Source organism: Hyperolius riggenbachi, chromosome 7 (genome assembly GCF_040937935.1).
Source record: "Hyperolius riggenbachi isolate aHypRig1 chromosome 7, aHypRig1.pri, whole genome shotgun sequence".
NCBI lineage: Eukaryota > Metazoa > Chordata > Amphibia > Anura > Hyperoliidae > Hyperolius > Hyperolius riggenbachi.
This window is the reverse complement of record NC_090652.1, coordinates 255,527,689-255,548,324: the sequence shown is the minus strand read 5'-3', so window position 1 is coordinate 255,548,324 and position 20,636 is coordinate 255,527,689. Positions and strand designations below refer to the sequence as shown.

The following is a 20,636-nucleotide window of genomic DNA, read 5'->3' as shown; positions in this document are numbered from 1 at the left end:
ACTCATTCGGCCCAAAAGGGGTTAGCCCGGATGAAGCTAGGATGTGTCTTCTAGTTGTGGAATATATAGTCATTTAACCTCCTGCTTATGTTACTCTCTATTTTGTATTTACTCTCACATGCTGTATTTGTGTTATATGTTCAATGTATGGTATCCTACTCTTTTCAAAATTCAATAAAATTCATTGTGGAAAAAAATAACTATTTCTCCTCCAGGCCGTTGTTGGCTCAGGGGTATGACGTAATTCGGCTGCCAGCTATTGCCAGCGATGGCAGGATTATGTTATCTTTATAGTAATTTGATCTCTGTCTTTTGAAATGTGTAATGGTTTTGGCTCAGGTACAAATTGAAATACTTACCTATAGAGAAGGAAGCCTCAGTATCCTGTTGAGGCTATTAGGATCCTATTGAGGATCCGATTGAGGCTTCCCTCCCTGCTCTGATGTACCCTGTTGCCCGCTCCCACTTGCACAGTGAGCTGGAGCTGCGGGCTCCATGCTACTGCGCATGCACAGCCGCATGCAAGAAGAGGAGCTGCGCAGACTCGATATGATTAGCGCCAATGCCTTGTCGCTTATCTCTCGGGGGGCCGTGCTCAGCAATGGGGGCGCATCAGAGTAGGGAGGGAAGCCTCAATTAGGTGAGGATCTTAAAGGGGAACTTCAGCCCAAACAAACATACTGTCATCAAGTTACATTAGTTATGTTAATTAGAATAGATAGGTAATATAATCTCTTACCCACCCTGTTTTAAAAGAACAGGCAAATGTTTGTGATTCATGGGGGCTGCCATCTTTTTCATGGGGGCAGCCATCTTTTTGGTTGAAAGGAGGTGACAAGGAGCAGGAGACACAGTTCCAACTAGCCTGTGTCCAGATTACCCCTCCCAGCTGCACACGCTAGGCTTCAAATGTCAAATTCAAAATGTTAAAAAAAAAAATTGCACCAAAACAGCAGAACGAGAACAACAAAATCAGAAATCCCATCATGCTTTGCACAGCATCAGGGGGAAAAAGCCCGGGCAGTTTTCTTCTGTGCAGCTAAAAATGAGGCTTGTATAAATGAAACAAAGTTCTGATGCTGTGAAACTGTTAAAGAAACACCAAGCCTTTTCAGTGCTGCTGAGTCGATTTTTAGTCCAGAGGTTCACTTTAAGGTGTGTTCTAAAGATACAATCTTGATTGTACAGTTTTACCAAATCTACTTTGAATGGATACTTTAGGTAGTTCCTCAAATTACATAAAAGTGGTAAGATTGTACAATCAAGATTGTATCATTAGTGGGCACCATTGCTGTGAGTGGGGTTTTAGTGTAATCCATGTTCAATACTAGAGCTGGCCTCTCCTCTCACCGTATAACCCATAGATGTCTATGCCTATTATCTAGATTATAAATAGTGAATTCAGCATCACTGGGAATCAATGGTTTGTGTAAGTTCACCCGAGGCTGTGGAAACGTCCTTTCACATCCGACATAGCAGGGAACATTGAGCAGAGCAAACTCCAGTTTAACCACTTACCTGCTTCTCCGTTCCCTTCATTCATCACAACTCCTGTCCTCCTCAAATTCTGCTTAATAATTCAATCTTTATCTACTGCCAGTTTATTTCCTGCTCTCTGCCAAGAAGCACAAGCTGGCAACGCTGCACAATTATGTCAGGTAAGTCAATGTAATGCGTGTTTTTATCTCCAATCTATTACTGTACATTATCTATTCTTGTACATTCACCTGCGCATTCATTATGCTGCCAGGGCATCCCGTTACTGTGCAGCCCTTCATATAGTGACATCTTACAGGCCGCTCTTCTCTATTTACAGAATCTGAGCCCAGTGCAAGTCCTCAGCAGCCGAGAGATGGGTAAGAGAAAAACGAACTTCTAATTGTCTTTAACTGCAACTCTACACCATAATCCAAACATCTATGGTAAAAGTCCCTTTATCAAAATACAGTAGAGGGAGTTTCACTTATCAGAAACTCAACTAACTAGCCAGCAGTCTGGACCAGCCAGCACAAATTGCATTAGTCACATTGGTGAAGGCCAACTTTTTAGGCTGTTTGTGGGCTCTGCTGTACTTAAAGGAATACCGAGGTGACAAGCTGACAGATGTGTGTATGTACAGTGCTTAGCACACAAAGAACTATGCTCTGTTCCTTTTTTTTCTTTCTCTGCCTGAAAGAGTTAAACAGATCTCAACCTGTATGTCTTCCCTGGAGCCTCTGTGAAGTTTTGCCTGTAATGTCAAATAACCTGTCCCGATGTGTGGTCCTGTCTTTATCAAGTTACCCTCGCCGGCTCCCTCTCCTCAGTAACCCAGTAAAGCTTAATAGTCTGCTTTTTCTGACTGGAGATAATGTATACATTTTTATACTGTACAAGACATTAGTCCTGTTACAATTAAGGGTGCCAGAACATAGCAGGACAGAGAGCACGTGATGCAGCACCCTCTGGTGTCCCTCCCTGGTTACTGCCTCACCTGACACCGCTCCCTGCCTCGGGACGGGATATTCTTAACACGGGACTATCAACTCCCTTTCACACAGGAAGGGCAAAGTGGCGGCAACTATGTTTCCTGGCACCCAGAATCCTTTGTGTTCATTCCATTTTCCATTCTTGGCTTATCTTCTACCCACCATGAAGTGGTCACGTCATGTTGTCAGCGCTCTCAATTCCTGGCTTAGCGCCTGCACCATCTAGTGGTCGCTGCATGTAACATCAGCTTTTGTGTGCGCTCTCCAGGTGGCTGCAAACCTAGAATGCACATACAGTACATACAAAGCTTGTCAGTTGAACCAACAGGTAGCACCATCAAACAATTACCAGATTCTACAAACGAGGCACTACCAACCTAACTCACAAGATCTTCAGTGAGTAATGCAGATTTTGTATGCAAATTTATGTAGCTTGAAATAGAATCCACCTCAGCGAGTTTCGATTGGGCCATTTTCAAGCTGCCTAAATTTACATACATGATTTGCATAATCCTGCATCAACAGATAATTATTTGCATCTCATTGACCGGCCCTCTTTGTATGTTTATTTTTTATTTTTTTGCAAGAATTTTATTTTTCCCCACAAAAAAGGCAGGAGAACGTGTTTTGCGCCCGTACTGAGAGGGTTACAGTTTTTTAATCTCTTGAAAGTGTCTCCAGCAGGTTGAGAGCAGAGAATGACACTCTACCCAACTGCTGACTTCAGGCGTATTTGTCACCTTCCTATGTATTGTCACAGCTGCTGTGATGATGCGAGCTTAGTAATCTGATACTGATCGTTTGGAATCACAGCTGGTAATGGTTCTTCCATGACACGCAAACAAACAGGGAGCGAACAGACAACATGCGCATCGGTCCTAATCTCGAGCCACAGTGCAGCCAAGCAGCGAAAACTCAAACCGACAGCTGTTCTCTGGCTTGCAGTTAAATGTGGCCTTTCAGGCTTCTAAACTTTTGTCTTTCAAGCATAATGAGCAGTACAATTTCCCCTCAGAAGCCTAATTGTTTTCTGTCAGGACGGTCTCAGAACACTAGACGTGGGTTTACTTGGGGTGAGGCCTCGGCATGTTCTGGAAGTGCAGAGTGGCTGCAAGCAAAAAGTCCATTTCCATAATGCGTTACTGAAAAGACCATGGCAGGAGCTGCCAGTGACAGCAAAACAAAACCGTTCCACCCTAAAAGGTAGGTGCTGCTGGAACTCACCTCCTTCACACTGCAAGTGCTTTACAAATCACGAATCACCCGTGATTTGAAAAGTTCTTTGATAAAGAGGAAATGTAATGACATATAGTAGAATGCAGTAAATTATTCAGGATACCCCTTTTTGTTAATTATCCTAGTTTCAGCATAAGACACTCCTACTATAGCTATATATTGCTGTATATTGGAGTTTAGTCCCACCCTCCCACTGAGGCTTAGCCTAGGCTGTTTATTATGTGGACTTCTCCTAATCCTCCTCTTATACACTCATGATCTCTATGGCATGTAAGTTGCTTTCTTAGTGCTTGTCTTGACAAAGAAAAACCAAGCTCTATCATGTTGTCTAATCTAGGAAGACAGGGATTTAAAGGAGAAAGCTAAGATGTGTGAAATGAAAAATCGAAATCAAAATTGCCCATAATTATATAATTTATTGCAAATGATCTATGAATTATCCATAAGTATATACAGTATTTCACAAAAGTGAGTACACCTCTCACATTTGTGTTAATGTTTTATTATATCTTCATCAATGTAGTCAGTGTACAGCTTGTAGAAGTGTTTTCCCATTAAAATAACCCAACACACAGCGTTTCATGTCTGAACCACTGGCAACAAAAGTGAGTACAGCCCATAGCCCCGGGCAGCACGGTGGTGTAGTGTCAAATGACATATGTCTTGTTTCAATCCAAATAGCTATGTAACTGTAACCTTGCAGCACTGGGTCCCCGGTTTCGAATCCCAGCAGGACACTGCACAGAGTTTGAATGCTCTCACTGTGTCTGTGTGGATTTCCTTTGGGCACTCTGGTTTCCTCCCACATCCCAAAAGCATACAGATAAGTTAACTGGCTTCTCCTAAATTGACCCTAGACTACGATACATACAGTACACAATACATACATAGACATACAGTATGATTATAGTAGGGATAAGATTGTGAGCCCCTCTGAGAGACAGTTAAGTGACAAGACAATATGCCATATTTTTTTCAGACCATAAGACGCACCTTGATTTAGAGGACAAAAACCAGGGTAAAACTAAACCAGGTGACTCCATGGTGAAGGAGTGTCTTGAGAATCTTCACCCCCCCCCCCCCCCCCCAATTATGTCCTCCTTGTACCTCATGTCCCCCAGTACCTCCTGTGGCCCTGTTTTCCCCTTGTGTGCCTGTGTCCTTTTACTTTTCGTGACTTCCTGGTGTCCTCTGTTGAGCGTGGAGTTCACTAGAGCTTAACAGGTTTCAACTGAAATCCTCTTCTACTCCTTTATGAAGATGCTGATGGATGTTAGAGACCTTGTGCTCCTCTGCCTTTTTTTGAAGATACCCCACATCTGCTCAATATGGTTTAGATTTGGAATCATGCTTGGCCAGTCTATCACATTTACCCTCAGTTTCTTCACCAAAGAAGGCTTAAAATTTCTGCTCACTAAATTGAGGATAGTCTCTGTGGTTTCAAGAAAACATAATTAGAATTTTTCAGCATGTGTAGGAAAGCCTACCTGGCTACAGAATAAATTTGCCAAGTAAGAGGGAACTCCTGCTACAGTTCCCGTAAGATGCCACTTTATGGTGCAGACACATGCCTTAATATTAAAGTCCAGTGATGGAGAGCCTCTTCTGAAAAATGTAAGTAGGCACATAGCTGGTGAGTCTAGGAACTGAAAGTTGGAGAGATCCAGAATTCTAAACCATAGGTGAAGTGAGCATCCTAGATGGGTAACAAGACCTTGCTGCAGCAGGTAGGAGCACAGCACCAGGAGGAATGAGCCAAGTGGAAAAGCCTCCATTGGAATAGAGCAGAGAATAGGGATTGGAGGAGAGGCATCGTGCACTAAAAGGGTCCTGGACCAACAAACTGCAAATATCTGATATGGAAGACTAAAGATGGCCATGCACAATACAGTAAGATGTTTGCTGTTCCCTTTACTTCCCCAAAAAATCAGTGGAATAGAAAAATTGATTTTTTTTGTGTTTTTGTTTTTAATGGGATTGAGAAATGTAATCACATTTTTTTTTCCAAACCTTTCTTTGCACTGTACGGACCTTCATATCCCAGCAACCACCTGGTGTCAGAGAGCAGCTTCCCAGCAACCACCTGGTGTCATAGAGCTTTCAATCTCAGTCTTCAAATACACTACTTTGAAAGCTGATGCATCTTGTCACTGCTAATTGCAGCGTTCTCTGTAAAGCGCTGATGGGTCCTTGTGTATCCTAACACAAAATAAATGCCATGCAAGATCTAACCTCGTGGAGTTGCAATGATCATGAGGACGGGGATGAAGCAGCACAGAACTACGCTGTTAGAACTTGTCAGTAATCTCAAGGCAGCTGAGACCATAGTCGCCAAGAAAACAATTGGTAACACACTACATTGGGAAGGTCTCAGATTTTGCATAGCCTGTAAGGCCCCCCTGCTCAAGACAGCACATGTAGTGTCTTCAGTTTGCCGATGCACATTACAGAGGCAGAGGCGTATCTAGGGATAACAGTACTTAGGGCTAAGACTGAAATCCACCCGGGGTAGAGAAGGAGGGGGACTGGTAAACATTCCAAAATTTTAAGGTGTAGTTTCAGTGGAATTGGTTTTGTCCAGGTTGACATGAAGCATGACCTGTAAGGATGAAGTATGGTATTAGGTCAGCCTGTACGTTTTCCCAAAAAACAGCTGGCCAGCATGTCCTCCCAAATAATGTAACCAGGCACAAGAGTGCCCCCAGATAAACACTAGAATCTAGATGTAGAAGATCAGGGATGCTATGGAGCAGCACCCCTAGTACAAGGCGCCCATGGCAAATTCCATACCCTGCACCCCTGTGGATACACCTTTATACAGAGGAAAACTGGATGAAAGTGTGGTCAGATGAGACCAAAAATTGAGCTCTTTAGCATTATCTTAACCCAAAGATCAACATTTCCACTGTCAGAAATGCAGGAGGACACATTATGCTTTGGGGTTTTTTGGTTTGTTTGTTTTTTTGCTAAGGGGAAAGGGCACCTTCACTGCATTGAAGGGACAATGGACAAGGCCATGTACTGTCAAATCTCGGGTGAGCATCTCCTTCCCTCAGCCATGGCACTGAAAATGGGGTGTGGATAGGTATTCCAACATGGCAATGATCCAAAACAATATGTCAAGGCATCAAAGCAGTGGCTCAAGAAGGAGCACATGAAGGTCCTGGACAGTCCCCAGACCTTAATCCCATAGAAAATCTGTAGAGGGAGCTGAATTTTCACGTTGCTAAACATCAGCCTCAAAACCTTACTGACTTGGAGAGGATGTGCAAAGAGGAGTGGGCCAAAATCCCTCCTGAGATGTTGGCAAACCAGGCGGCCAACTTCAAAATGCATCTCACCTGTGTGATTGTCAACAAGGGTTTTGCAACCAAGTGCTAAATCATCTTTTGAAAGGAGATTAAATACTTATTTCATTTATTACAATGCACATCAAGCTTTGACTTTGACTCCGAGTAGGAAGACCATAGAAGACAACAGACTTATGGGTAAGTAACCCCCTCTCTCCCAGCTGCACACCTGAAGCAATTAAGCCTCATTTTAATCACAAATTTCGTGTGGTTTCCTACTCGGAAGCCAATCGCTAATTTGGAGCACTGGGTTTTTGTGTCTCCACTTCACTCTCCTTTTCTTCATAACACCACTCTTTCCCATTTCTCTCTACCCTTTCTCCGCTCTCTTTCGCATTCATCTATGCCTACCTTCTTCTCTCACCTTTCACTTACTATTCCATTGTTCCCTTCTCTCTTTCCTTCATCTCTCTCCTCTGTCTCTCCCTTTTCTATCTCTTTCTGCCTTTCTTCTCCGCATCTCCCATTCCCCACCTCTTCCATAACTCTCACAGTCCCCCCCATTTCTCCCTTTATCTCCTCTCTTTCTCCTCCATCTCCAGTCTCCCTCTTCTCTCTAACCCTTCTATCTCACCCTTTTTCCTCCATCTCTCCTACTCTTTAACTCTCTTTCTCCCCTATCTTCTCTCTCCTTCATTTCTCTAGGGGCCCGGTTTCCTCTTATGGCGTGTGCATCTCCGATATTTCAGCTGGCAATTGTTCTGATGTAAGTATGCATTAGTATGGGGATTTTCATGCGTAATGCGAAAAAATGATGCCAACAGTTATGTTATGAAAAGGAGTAGTGTGACTGATTAACACACTTTTTTTTAAAGGAAAAAAAATCATAAATGCCATTCACACACAATGCCTTATCCAATAAAATCACATGCAGTTCTCCTTTAAAGAGTATAGGAACTAGTCTTATTTACTTTGACAGGAAGGGGTGATGGGAGTTGAATTTACTGGATGACTCACTCTACACTGCCAGGGTAAGGTGATCCCAGAACAACAGACTGTAAACTGTTCACTTGCTTTAGTCATTTCTGCTCTCTTCTGCCATCTGCTGACTGCAAATAATAGTTTAATTATGCAATATTTCATATTTTTCTGATTAACAAAAACTTAACATATTTTTAGTACTAAACACAATACATTGGTAAATATATACATGCCCTTTAAAGAGATTGCTAGGTTTGGGGTTTTTTTTAGGATAGTTTACTTTCTTGTGGTTAAAGTGGAATTCTGAGAAGGGAAGGTCAGTGAGATACACATAATTCCCAGTTGATGCAGGATCATGCTAAACCTGTATGCAAATTTATGCAGCTTGTGAATGGGCCAATCGAATTCCACCTTGTAAATGCTGCTACTGCAAAATAAAAGAAGGAAAATAAATGTGTTGTGAGGAAGGAGGCATTTGACATAACTATTCACCTTACGCTTTTTATTTTTTAAATGCAGTTCTGTACTTAATAATTGTTCTGTACAGGCCTGGATTTACCTTTCAGGAGCCTATAGGCACAGATATTCTGGTACCTTAGACTTTACCCTTCATGAACCTACAAACCCCCTCCGAACCGCACTGCAAGTGTGCTGACTGGCCCAGCTGTCACTTGTCCCTTATCTCCTTTGCTTATCATAGGTAGCCACAGGTGTCTCTTAATATTGAGGTTACACCTGGCTACCTAATACTAAGTAGCTAGAGGTGCCCCCAAGTATTAGGTAGGTGAGTAACCTCTCATTTGCACTCTCATCTGGGCTCTGCATAGGGAAGGAGGGAGGGAGGCGCTTGGGGAAGGCAGTGACCCACCTTTCCATTATCAGGCTGCCTGTAGGCACATGCCTATACTGCCTTATGGTAAATCTGGCCATGGTTCTGTATGATATTTGCCAGAAAAATACATGCTTATCCTCTTCACAAAGTCTAGGCAAAGCATGTTTTGCACCCCCTTCCTTACTCCCACATGCAAACAATGTTATATAAAGAAAGTAGGTATATTATAAAACAATACCCACATAAGAAACCCTATGTATAACCCTTCTAATGGGTTTAAACCTATTTTTTAAGAATAACCCATCATATTGTTTGTATTCAGCTTTGATCATCGTCAGTCCAAATGTTGTCCTAGAAATGCAGAATTGTTGCATCAAGCAATTTAGAGATGAACTAAAACAAATACTGCTTGGTTAGCACTGTAATAGGACATGCTATATCATTGTTATGCTATTCAGGCCTATTAAGTTATGCTTATCAGCCGCACCTATTTAGTAGGGATGATCAATGATATGCACATTTTCCAAGTTGATGCAAATTTATGTAAATTTCAATGCAAATATATGCAGCTTGAAAATGGACCAATCTTTTAAAATCTGTGTCCATTTTCAAACTGCATATATTTTCATAAAAATGTGCATAATTTCAGAAGTATTTGCATCTCATTGATCATCCCCAATATTTAGGTGTTACGATTTCCATGGCCACCTTAAGAGACCCATAAAACTCTGCACTAAGAATAGCTCTGTGGTGCCCCCGCTTTTTGGTGTCACTACCGGCACCTGCCTGTTTTGCCTATGCAACCACCCTGGCGTTCTATTAAAATCTCCAGGGTGGCTGCGCAGCAGTTTTTTTTTTTTTTTTTTTTTTTTTAAATCATGTAGCTAGCCTAGCGCTAGCTACATGATAGCCGCTGTGCAGCGGCATCCCCCACCCCTTCCGACCGCCTCCGGCGATCAGAGCAGACAGGAAATCCTGTTCAGAACAGGATTTCCTGTTTACACAACAAAAGAGACGGCACACCACTGGCTGCAACAAATCTTGTATTCACGAACAAGTGCACACTACATGTTACGGAATATTACATCCTTCATCAGGTGATAAACAGCAAGTGAATGAACAAACACCAATATATATACTCATATGTAGGCCACCACACCCGTGGTGGCTCCGCCCCCTCATCAGTCAACCCATTGTCTGGAATCCAAAAAATGTAAAAAAAATTCATGGTCACATGGCGCTCCACTACGGCTGCCAAACAATTAATAAATAACTGACCGTGATCCGGGCACTTCCGCAATGGACTGCCACTGACCCACCTAAAAAAGGGGAACAAATAAACAACATGTAAACAACCTCCACTCTAAAATGCAGATTATGCAAATACAAAATATTGCATCTCACAATCATTATTGCACTGTTAGCCCAAATAACTTATTCTATAAAAAACACTTTAGAGGCAACTTATCGTTCATGCCTCTAGGGGCAACCACATCCATATCATGGATCCACCTTGATTCTTTTTGTTTTAACAACTTTTCCAAGTTACCTCCTTTATTTAAAGGATCCAAGGCCTCCAACACACACCACCTCAGCTGCGCTGCACCATGGTCTGCCACTCCAAAGTGCCTCGCAACTGAGGTGTCATAGTTCTTTCTTTCTCCCATTGCATACTTTGTAATTGCTCTCTTGTGTTCCTGGATGCGTGTTCTGACTGGTCTCGTGGTCTCACCTATGTACATTAGCCCACATGGGCATTTAAGCCCATATATAGCCCAAGGGGTAGAACAATAGTGTCTCCCTCTTATGGCAACTTTGCGTCCAGTGTGTGGATGACAGACAGCTTCGCCCTTTATTATGCCACTGCACACATTGCAACTGAGACACTGGTAAGTCCCTGCTTTTCCCGTGCTCAACTCTTTTTTGTTGGGGGCGGTATCAGTATGTCTAACTCTATCTTGAATGGTCCTGCCTCTCCTAATGGAAAAAAAGGGCTCATCTTTAAATAAAGGTCCCAATTCCTTATCCGTACTTAAAAGGGGCCAAAATTTTTGTATAGAGTTTTTTATAAGCGTTGTGTTCTTACCTAGATTAGTTACAAACGGTATCCCCCTGACTTTTGGCTCTACCCGTTTTATGCAACAATCTGGGCCTATCTAGGGTTAACACCTCCTGTCTGATTTCTTCAATTTTGTTAGCATCATAACCCTTTTGCACAAATTTACCACTTAATATGCAACTGGCTTTCATGTACTCCTCATCACTGGTACAAATCCGTCTAGCCCTGAGGTGTGGTGGCCTACATATGAGTATATATATATTGGTGTTTGTTCATTCACTTGCTGTTTATCACCTGATGAAGGATGTAATATTCCGTAACATGTAGTGTGCACTTGTTCGTTCGTGAATACAACAAGATTTGTTGCAGCCAGTGGTGTGCAGTCTCTTTTGTTGTGTGGACGTTTCCAGTAGCCGTTGGAGCAATCCGGCTGAGACAAGGCACCGGCAGTCATTCAGGACATATACCTGATTCACTTGTTCCCCGTGCACCAGTATATGCGACAGGGTTTCCTGTTTGGCTTCCCCCGTCACTATGACGACGATCGGGATGACGTCATCCACGTCATGGCGTCGGAGGGAGTCCCGATCCTTTCCATAGCGCAGCCTGGCGTTGATTGGCCAGGCTGCGCAAGGGGTCTCGGGGGGGCTGTAACGCGGCGGGTAGCGGCGCATCGGCGGCGAGCGGCAGCGATCGGTACAAACACGCAGCTAGCAAAGTGCTAGCTGCGTGTTTTAACATTTTTTTTTTTAAATCGGCCCTCCAGGGCCTGAGCCATCCACCGTGGCGGTCATGGATGAGCTGAGCTCGTCCATACTGCTAAGGTGGTTTAAATCGTCCCTGAATGGAACTAGTACTGTCTGACTGACAAGTCAACTGTTCTGTTTCGCTGACTCATTGAACACCCCCTTACCCATCTGTGAGAAGCCATTAGCAAGCCTGACATCAGACTGTGCTGTGAGGTAAAATTGTGCTGAGTCACATGATCAGTCAACCATGTAGTGGTGGAAGGGGGTGGAAACTTTCTGCTCCCAGCGTAGCATTTGATAGGATAGCTGTTTTTTACAGTCACATGATAGACTGATTACTCATCTGCACCTATCTCAGCCCTGGCTGCAATTTAAATAGGAAGTACAAATATTATAGCATACCTTACGTTTACTAGAATTTTAGTTCTGATGTAATGCTAGCTTTCTTGCGTAAGTCTTACAGTTTCCTAAATGCAACAGGATGGTCCATTATTTGAATTTACTACCTTTGGAAATGATGCTGCATGACAATAAGGTATGAATATTTCAGCAGCCTCTGCTATCTTGTTACATGGTAGGCTGTGGCTCACTGCTTCTTTGTGAACTGTAGTTTTATCAAAGACTTTATGCGAGGTATATTAGTCAACCAAGAGGAGAACCTTGGAAACAGGTATGGAGATCTCCTCAGTCTCATAATTTTCTGTGTGTCCCTGCAGACAGGAATGGCAGTTCTGGTGTAGCCTGAGGCTGGGTGTGTCTGCTGATACTTGTAGTGCCTCTGTAATTAGTTTAGTGTCTCTCTGAGAGGAAGATGGAAGCACCCATTAAAACATACAAGCTCTGTTTAAAAGACAACTGTAAGGAGAGGAATATGGAGGCTACCATATTTATTTCCTTTTAAGCAATACCAGTTGCTTGGCAGCCCTGCCGAACCTCTGCTTCAAGTGTTAGCCATAGCCCCTGAACAAGCATGCAGCAGATCAGATGTTTCTGACATTATTGTCAGATCTGACAAGATTAGCTGCATGCTTGTCTCTGGTGAGATTCAGTTACTACTGCAGCCAAATACACCAGCAGGGCTGCCAGGCAACTGGTATTGTTTAAAAGGAAATAAATATGGCAGCCTCCATATTCTTCTCAGTTCAGTTGTCCTTTAAGTAATACCTCGACATTAAATGGTGAAAGTCAGATTAACCACTGTAAGTTAAGACTAGCGGTGTCACATGGGGCTGGAAACGGGAAGCGTTCCCAAAAACATTGCCCAGGGGACAGAAGGGGGTAGCTAAGATCTGCTGGGGATGCAGTGAAGCCTGAATATAGGGGGTGTAAGTAGACTTTGATAAGGAAATGATGAAATAAGCTATTGAAAACATTTTTATTTCAAACTTCATCTTATACTAAAATAGTTTTATTTCTGTCTGATGAATATTTCCATAATGTCCTTTTCTATTCCGATCCTTTATTTGTGAAGCAGCTTTCCATTCACACTCAGCACACAGCCCACTCAAGTGATCCTCTGTTATTGTTGAGCGCAACCTGGTTTCATTCTGTGCAGATGGAGCAGTGATTGGTGGACTAGATCATGTGACTTGTCACTTGCATGGCGATCGCATGTGCACCATTTCTAACTAGATTTTTGAAAGACTGTTAATAAGCACAATGCAAATAGCAAATATAGCTAGTACTGGTGTTTTGCTTTTAAAAAAAATAAATTAAAAAATACCGGCAGACTAAGGCACTTGTGAAAAACTGCAGCGTGTTACCGCAAGGCAAAATCACATGCAAAAATCAATACTTTCCTATGGGGCCGCTGTGTTTTTAGGAGCCATGTGTGATTCTGTATAGCGTTAAAAAAAATACCTGTATTACTTTTCCGCAGAACGCATGCAAGTCCTCATTGAAACACTGGATATTCTAAAAAAAAAAAAAAACGTGCTAAAATGCACATGTGCTGCAAAATGCTTGCGGGTAAGGTTCTACGTTTCCACAGACACAAGTGTGATTCCTCCCTAAAGGTTAATTAATCGATATTTAATTTTACGCTCTGCCGGTCCTATACTTTTACAGATTGTTTCATTCTTAAACACATGTAAATAATAAGTATCCATGATAGCAGTAAATAACATGGGGGTCTATAAATGACGCTCCTGAATTGTCTGAGTGGTTTTGGAATAAGACGACCAGCAAGCAGGAGTTTCAAACATTTTCCTGTGTGTTCATAAGCCTTGTACATATGGGCGATATCCTCCAATCCAGTGAAATGGTAAGACTGTCAGAGAATTATATTTGTATTTTGCTTCAGGCCAATTATAAAAGATTGGTAGCCGTTTCTTGCGCTTTTGGTGCCCCATCCAAGAAACCTTTTGTCACTCCACCCCCCCCCCCCCTTTCCTTCCCAGTTGTGCATAAGAATTTTATAAAGCAGTGTCTAAAAATAGCTTTGTGGTTCCCTCTCCTTCAGGGATCACCCCAGGCATCTGCCTGATTTTCCTATTTCTAAAAACTGCCTTCAGTTAAGCAGCGACTGATTATATACATGTCATGCTGTGTGTTTGAATATTTATCTGTGTGAGTGTCACAGGAATGTGTTCAGAAACAAATGATTGGATGAAAAGCCATGGTACTGGTGGGAACGTTGGGTCTCATCCAAATAATGACTGATTGGGACAATGACTGGGAACCTTGATTGGCCATGTAATTGTAGGGTGAGCTGACCGTCTGTATTGAGCCATAAACTACCAAATGTCTCCTGAAAAATGACAGAAGATAAGAATCAATTTGCTAATGGTGAACTCTGTGATGAGACGGAGGTCAATTCATTTAGCACATGTATACCATGTGATACATACAGGAAGGCATTGCACTTAGATGTTGGTCATGAAAATATTGCTGGTTACCATCCAAAGCCTTATTATTAAAGGGAAATGAGTGACTTTGTATCAATCAGATATCTGCTTTGAATAAGTTTAAGCCCTAAAAAAAATTCTCATTGTAAACCATCACCCAGTTTTTTATTGTAACAGTTTCACATGTGTCGTTACATATCTGATAATTATATGGACTTCAGCCTGTAAGCTGCAAAATGACCATCTCGGTATACCGTATATTATAATAATAGATCATAATAATGAGGCTAGGTTCACAGTGGAGCATTGCAATGTAACGGCCGCCTTGTAATGCACCAGATATGTGACGTACACAGTGCAGCAATTTCATTAACCGTAAGAGTGAAGTATACTCTTCGTTGTGATAAAGACAAAAGAAATACCGAGAGCCCAATATAGTGTAGTATGCAAAACAAAGGGTTGGAAATGAAAAGTATATAATGTATATACTCACAAACGTGGGTTACCTCCTAGGTAACCACTGTATAGGCAGGTGAGGAGATTAGACCTGTCCTCACTCAGGATTAAAAGTCGCTCTCTGTAGATAAGGAAATAAGGGGAAACACCCCTCCACCAGAGGTGGATATTGATAATGTAAGAGTGAACAGAGGCGCCAGCAGGATAAAAGGTTCTAAAAGGCTTAAAATCCCTCAGGAGGTGGTGGTGGACTCGCCTCCCCGAAGCAGACAAGATACCGTCAGTTTTATGACAACAGGTTTATTAATATACTCCTCTGTGCAGAGGCGCTATTCGTGACCTTGAGACCATACTGTGTACTCCTATCTGTTTATTGCCTGAGGAAGCGGGAACATACCCATGAAACGCGTTGCACTGTTTTTGTTTTGGAGTATATTAATAAACCTATACTCTTCGTTGACTGTTTGCATCACTGTATCTGATGCAACGTGGGGGCAAGTGGGCAACGTGCATTCCATTCTGTTGCACTGCGTTCCTGCTGTTACTGAGGACCCAACACAACAACCACTGTGAACGGAGCCCTAATAGATTCTGACCAGTGCTGCTTCTTCTAGTGCATGTGCATTTGAGCAGTGAGTCAGCACTGTGGACGTTTACAGAGCTTTCTTATAGAAGTAATCAGGGGAAATATTACGGTAACTCAGCTGGCCTAATTTACTAAGCCAAAGGATTGCAAACTGTGAAAATGAACGATTGCACGAAAAACCGTTTGTAAATAGAGAGAATCCCAACCGCTTTGCAGTGCATTTGTGATCGCGACTTTCAGTGTAAAACAGCTCCTATTGTCCATTGGTTGTGGAATGAATTGGCCACACTGAATATGACTCCCAGTGGATGGTTTGGCTTACCCAAACTCCTTTAATGTGAGCATCTTAATCTTAAGAGTGATGATGCAGGTGACAGTTCATTATACTGACTTTTCATTATTTTATTAATCCCCACAGTGATTCCTAAGCTTACCTTTATATGTAATTGGAAAGTGATATAGCTACTGGGTTCATTACATATGCATGTTTCTGAATGGCAATCAATATGACATTATTATAACTGCCGTGAGCAGAGCACACTCCATGCAGACAATGGCTGTAAGTCATCTGAAGCATTTCCTCAAGCAGCTCTTGCATTAAAAAGACTCAATAAAAAGATCAGATTCAGGACCAATTAGTGTCACATTAATCTTTCGTGGTGGTAACGAGGTGGGGTTGTCATGGATTGAGCAGATTAGGAGGAGACTAGACTCTGCAATGACATACACATCTAAGTAACACATGTCGTCTCAGCTACTACTGGACTGCGGCCGTGGATCAAGAAGAGAGATGCTATGCTGTCTAGGTAGAGGCGGATCGATATCACAGAGCTCTTTAACGCTGGGCAGAGGTCCAAGGCCTGTCTGTAAGGGAAGAGAAAGAATCAAAGTGAACAGAGAAAACCCAGTCACTGACCACTAATGTAAGTCCTTGGATTTCACTATACATTTTTCTTCATTTCTTGGCCTGTAGGAAGACAAATGTAAATGAGTATTTAAAGTTCCAGTAAGCAATGTACCCAAAGGTTCCTCCCCAGACTCATGACTTTATTGGGATGTGGGGATCAGCATATGTTTCATTGTGTCTTCACATCTCAGCAGTCCTCGAGAGAGGAGGACTTTCGAGAGGAAAGGCTATTGGCTGGTTAGGTTTTCACTCATTAATGTTGGATGATGTATCTGTTGAGCACATTGATATCTACACTTGTTGTTTGTATTAGGCATTTATAAAGCATTGACATCTTACAGAGTAAGTTGAAAAATTAATGCAACTCTCTCAGAGATGGCCACTGTCTAATTGCCTCTATAGTCATAGACTAATGTTTCTGTTTTTTTGGAAGGTAACAAGTTAAGGCCTCATTTCCACGGACAACTGTACTGCTCGTTTGCTGAGCAGTTCAGCTGTCTGCTTGCTAGGCACAAGTGCCATTCAGCTGCGACTTCATGCAGCTAAATGGCAGTGATCGCTAACACCACTTGTCACATATGACATTCGGTGATGTTACCAGGTAGTGAAAAAAAATATGTCGTGCTCAGATGCAACTCCATGAGGGGGTTGCTTTGTCCACCTTCTGTACCGAGTGCTAGCAAGGGCACGGCCGGTGATGCTGAGCATAAACCAGACCACACAAAACCCACAAACTCTGTGCAGACTGTGTTCTGATTGACATTCAGACCTGGGATCCTAGTACTGCGAGGCAGCAGACCCAGGTACTTAGCCCTAGTGTTGATGTTCAAATTCGGGAACCTACATTCAGAAACTTAAATTATGCAGAACACCGCACTTCAGCACTCAGGCTAGTGGACAGGGTCATGGGTTGCTGCCTAAAGAGGAAACATTGAAGTCATGTGATGAGCAGCATGAACCGCGAGTGAGTGAACTCCCCGTGACCCCGTCCGCTGCTTCGGGTGCTGAAGTGCGGTGTTTGTCATAATTCTGGTTTCCAAATGCAGGATCTCAAATTCAAACATCAACGCTACTTGGCTCTCTGTGCTGACCATACTTTATATTTGCCATGTTTGTAGTACTTATAACTAACAATTTTCTTAATCTTTAGAAGGAACACGCGCTAAAAAAATTTATCAGTTGCTTTAATATATTGTAAAAAAACTAAAAATCCTAATAATCCTAAAAATGCATATGACAACCATAAATTAGCATTCAACCGCTCTGCACATACCACTCTCTTTTCAGGCTCACCCAAAATCAACTTCAAACAAACCCAGATATAAAGTATTGTGCAGAGCTGTGCCGTCAATTAATCAATTACTCCTTGTGTGGAAAAAACGTATTTCCGTATGATGCTAGGCACTACAGGCATCCATTAAAACAGTTCTCCAGGAAAAAGAACAAGATTCTCAATCTTCACAGGAATTTCTTACTGCATTGAAAGGAAGAAAAGTTCTGTATAAAAACAGTCCAGTTACACTTGGTTCTTCCCCACGAATACCGGTATACCGGACATGCAGTTACTCTAATGCTTATCACTGCACTGTACAAGCTCATTTAACAGCAAGATACCTCTGAGCAACAAGCTCCTCTCCCGGCCTCACAGGTTGCATTCACCGCCGGGCATTTCAGAGCCTCTTTCCCGTCTAGCTCTTGGCGTTTGGTTGGCGGCCCGCGTCACTTCCCACTGACAGATACAGCGTGACGCTCGCTTCCTCTCCAATCCGCCGCGAGCTGTGCTTCTGGTGACGTCACCTAAAAGGTACAGGAACTTTATATTTCTTCAGATGGCCGCTAAGCGCTATTGCGGCTGACTGAGTTCCTGAACGCTTGCAAAACGGGTTTTTTGATCCTAATAGGATGACCTCTACGCGTTTCAGCTAATTTCCGTTAGCCTTCTTCAGGAGGATTAAACTTTGTGTGCAACTTGCTCAGTCTATATAGGTTTACTTGGTTTATAGCTCCGCCTTGATTCAAATTGCATTACTCCGCCTCATTACTCCGAAGGCATTCCTGTTAACCCTTTTCCTTGCCTCCTTAGCGTCTAGTGCAGCATACATTCATGTTATTATTCTCATAGTCACTCCCGCATTGGAGGTAGATATTTCCATTAACCATTCCTTTGCCTCTGCAATATTTAATACATCGTTTCTCCACAAAATTATCTCCTTATGCACAGCTCTGCGTTAGATACGATTCAAACACACCTTCACCCTCTCTCAAAGACATATGCACAGCTCTGCATTATACACAATCACACACAGCTCTATCTTTTCTCAAGAGACATTATACCATTTACATTTACTCATTAAAAAAAGCGAATGTTTCCATTTCGCTGTTAAGACCCTTTGGCATCAGTGTGTCAAGCTGGAATATCCAGCGGGATTCGTTTCTGGACATTTTCCTGATGAAATCACCACCCCTCCAACTCCTCTTAATTACCTCCAAACCAAAAAAGAGTGTACCCCTCAAACTCCCACCATGTTTTTCTTTGTAGTGGCTTGATAGTGGGTGTTTGTCGTTTTTCTTTAGAATATTTTTAAAATGTTCATCAATACGCTCCTGCAATGCCCTCTTTGTTCTGCCTACATACCTTTTGTGACAGGGGCACTGAATACAATATATCACTCCTTTAGTGCTACACGTTATGGAATCTTTAATCTTATACTCAACTCCGGTGGTAGTTACAACTTTCGTTATCCTTCCAGGATTCTGTGTTAATCTACAATTTTTGCACATTTCACACCTTCTAAAACCCAGCCCTTTCGGATTCATTGTGTTCTCTCCCTTCTTCTCATTGGCAGCCAGAGCAATAGATAAACCAACATTGGGTGCCCTTTTAAAAATCAGCCTCGGCCTTTCTGGCATTAGTTCGCCCAGGAGCTTATCTTCCTTCAGCACACTCCAATGTTTACGAATAATACCAGATATAACATTGGACTGTGCTGTATAGTGTAGCACCATGGAGAAATCACTCCCGCCCCATTCTGTTTTATCCCTAGGGGCCAACAAATCCTCACGTTTTTTACATGCAACTTCCCTCTTAGATTTCTCTATCTGCTTCTTAGGATACCCTCTTTCCAGGAGGCAGTTCCCGAGCCTTTCAGCTTCTTCATTATACTCAGCAATCTCCGTACAATTGCGTCGTAGCCTCGTGAACTGCCCCCTGGGTATCCCATCCAGCCATCTTGGCAAATGGCAACTTGTATAAAGGATATAGCTATTGACATCCACTGTTTTCTGGAATGTCTTAGTTTTCAAAACACCTGAGTCAACATAAATATCTAAATCCAAAAAATTAACTCTTAAATTGCTGATATTGGCAGTAAATTTTATACCCCAATCATTCACGTTGATTTTATCAATGAATTGTTCCAATGAATTTTGGTCACCCCCCCAGATCAGCAGGACGTCATCTATAAAGCGACGCCATAGGACCCGGCTCGCACCGGGGCCACCTTCTCCAAATATATGGTGACTCTCCCAGTAAGACATGAATAGATTAGCATAGGCCGGTGCGAACCGGGTCCCCATCGCCGTCCCGCTGACCTGCAGGTACCAATCATCACCAAACTGAAAGTAATTATGTTCCAAAATAAATCGAATTGCTTTCAAAATAAATTCCATCTGCAGTGGACTCATAGACTCATCCCTTTTCAGGAAAAACTCTACTGCTTCCAGACCTCTTTGATGGTTAATAATTGTGTATAATGAGGTTACATCTAGAGTACATAACAACCACCCATTCCAAGCCGTCCAAAATTTTCAGGATATGCTTAGTATCCTCCAGGTATGCTTTGGTCTTTTTAGTGTACTTCTGTAAATAAGAGTCTACATATCTGGATAAATTAGAAGTAAGGGACCCTACCCCGGACACAATCGGTCTGCCCGGGGGGGCCTCCTTACATTTGTGGACCTTTGGCAGGTGGTAAAACAGAGGTTTTCTTGGGTGCTTCACATCTAAATACTCATATTCTTTTTTGGACAAAATGCCTAATTCTTCACCCTCATCTAATAAAACTCTAAGCTCCCCCACAAATTCTTTAACAATTTTCTTAATTATATTTTTTATACAAGTTGAGTTAATTTACATAAAATTAGCATACCGTTTGCATCAGCTCAGAATTATTTGAAACTCATTCACTAATCACCAACCCCTGGCTTGGAACCTTATTTTAAGCAGT

The 20,636-nt window shown here is 42.4% G+C and overlaps 1 protein-coding gene across 6 annotated transcripts in view; it reads left to right on the top strand.

The window, feature by feature from the left end:
- The first annotated feature begins 1,626 nt into the window (after positions 1-1,626).
- Positions 1,627-20,636, top strand: part of MYO3B (myosin IIIB) — a 394,939-nt gene continuing 375,929 nt past the window's right edge. For 3 of the 6 annotated variants that reach the window (XM_068245545.1, XM_068245550.1, XM_068245555.1), the window contains exons 1-3: positions 1,627-1,658; positions 1,817-1,856; positions 7,700-7,760. In XM_068245545.1, the coding sequence (XP_068101646.1) occupies positions 1,853-1,856; positions 7,700-7,760 (65 nt within the window). In that variant the 5' untranslated portion in view covers positions 1,627-1,658; positions 1,817-1,852. Of the gene's footprint in view, positions 1,659-1,816; positions 1,857-3,589; positions 3,672-7,699; positions 7,761-16,226; positions 16,427-20,636 lie in introns of those variants that run through there. The other 3 variants (XM_068245547.1, XM_068245546.1, XM_068245549.1) reach the window with 3 other exon arrangements.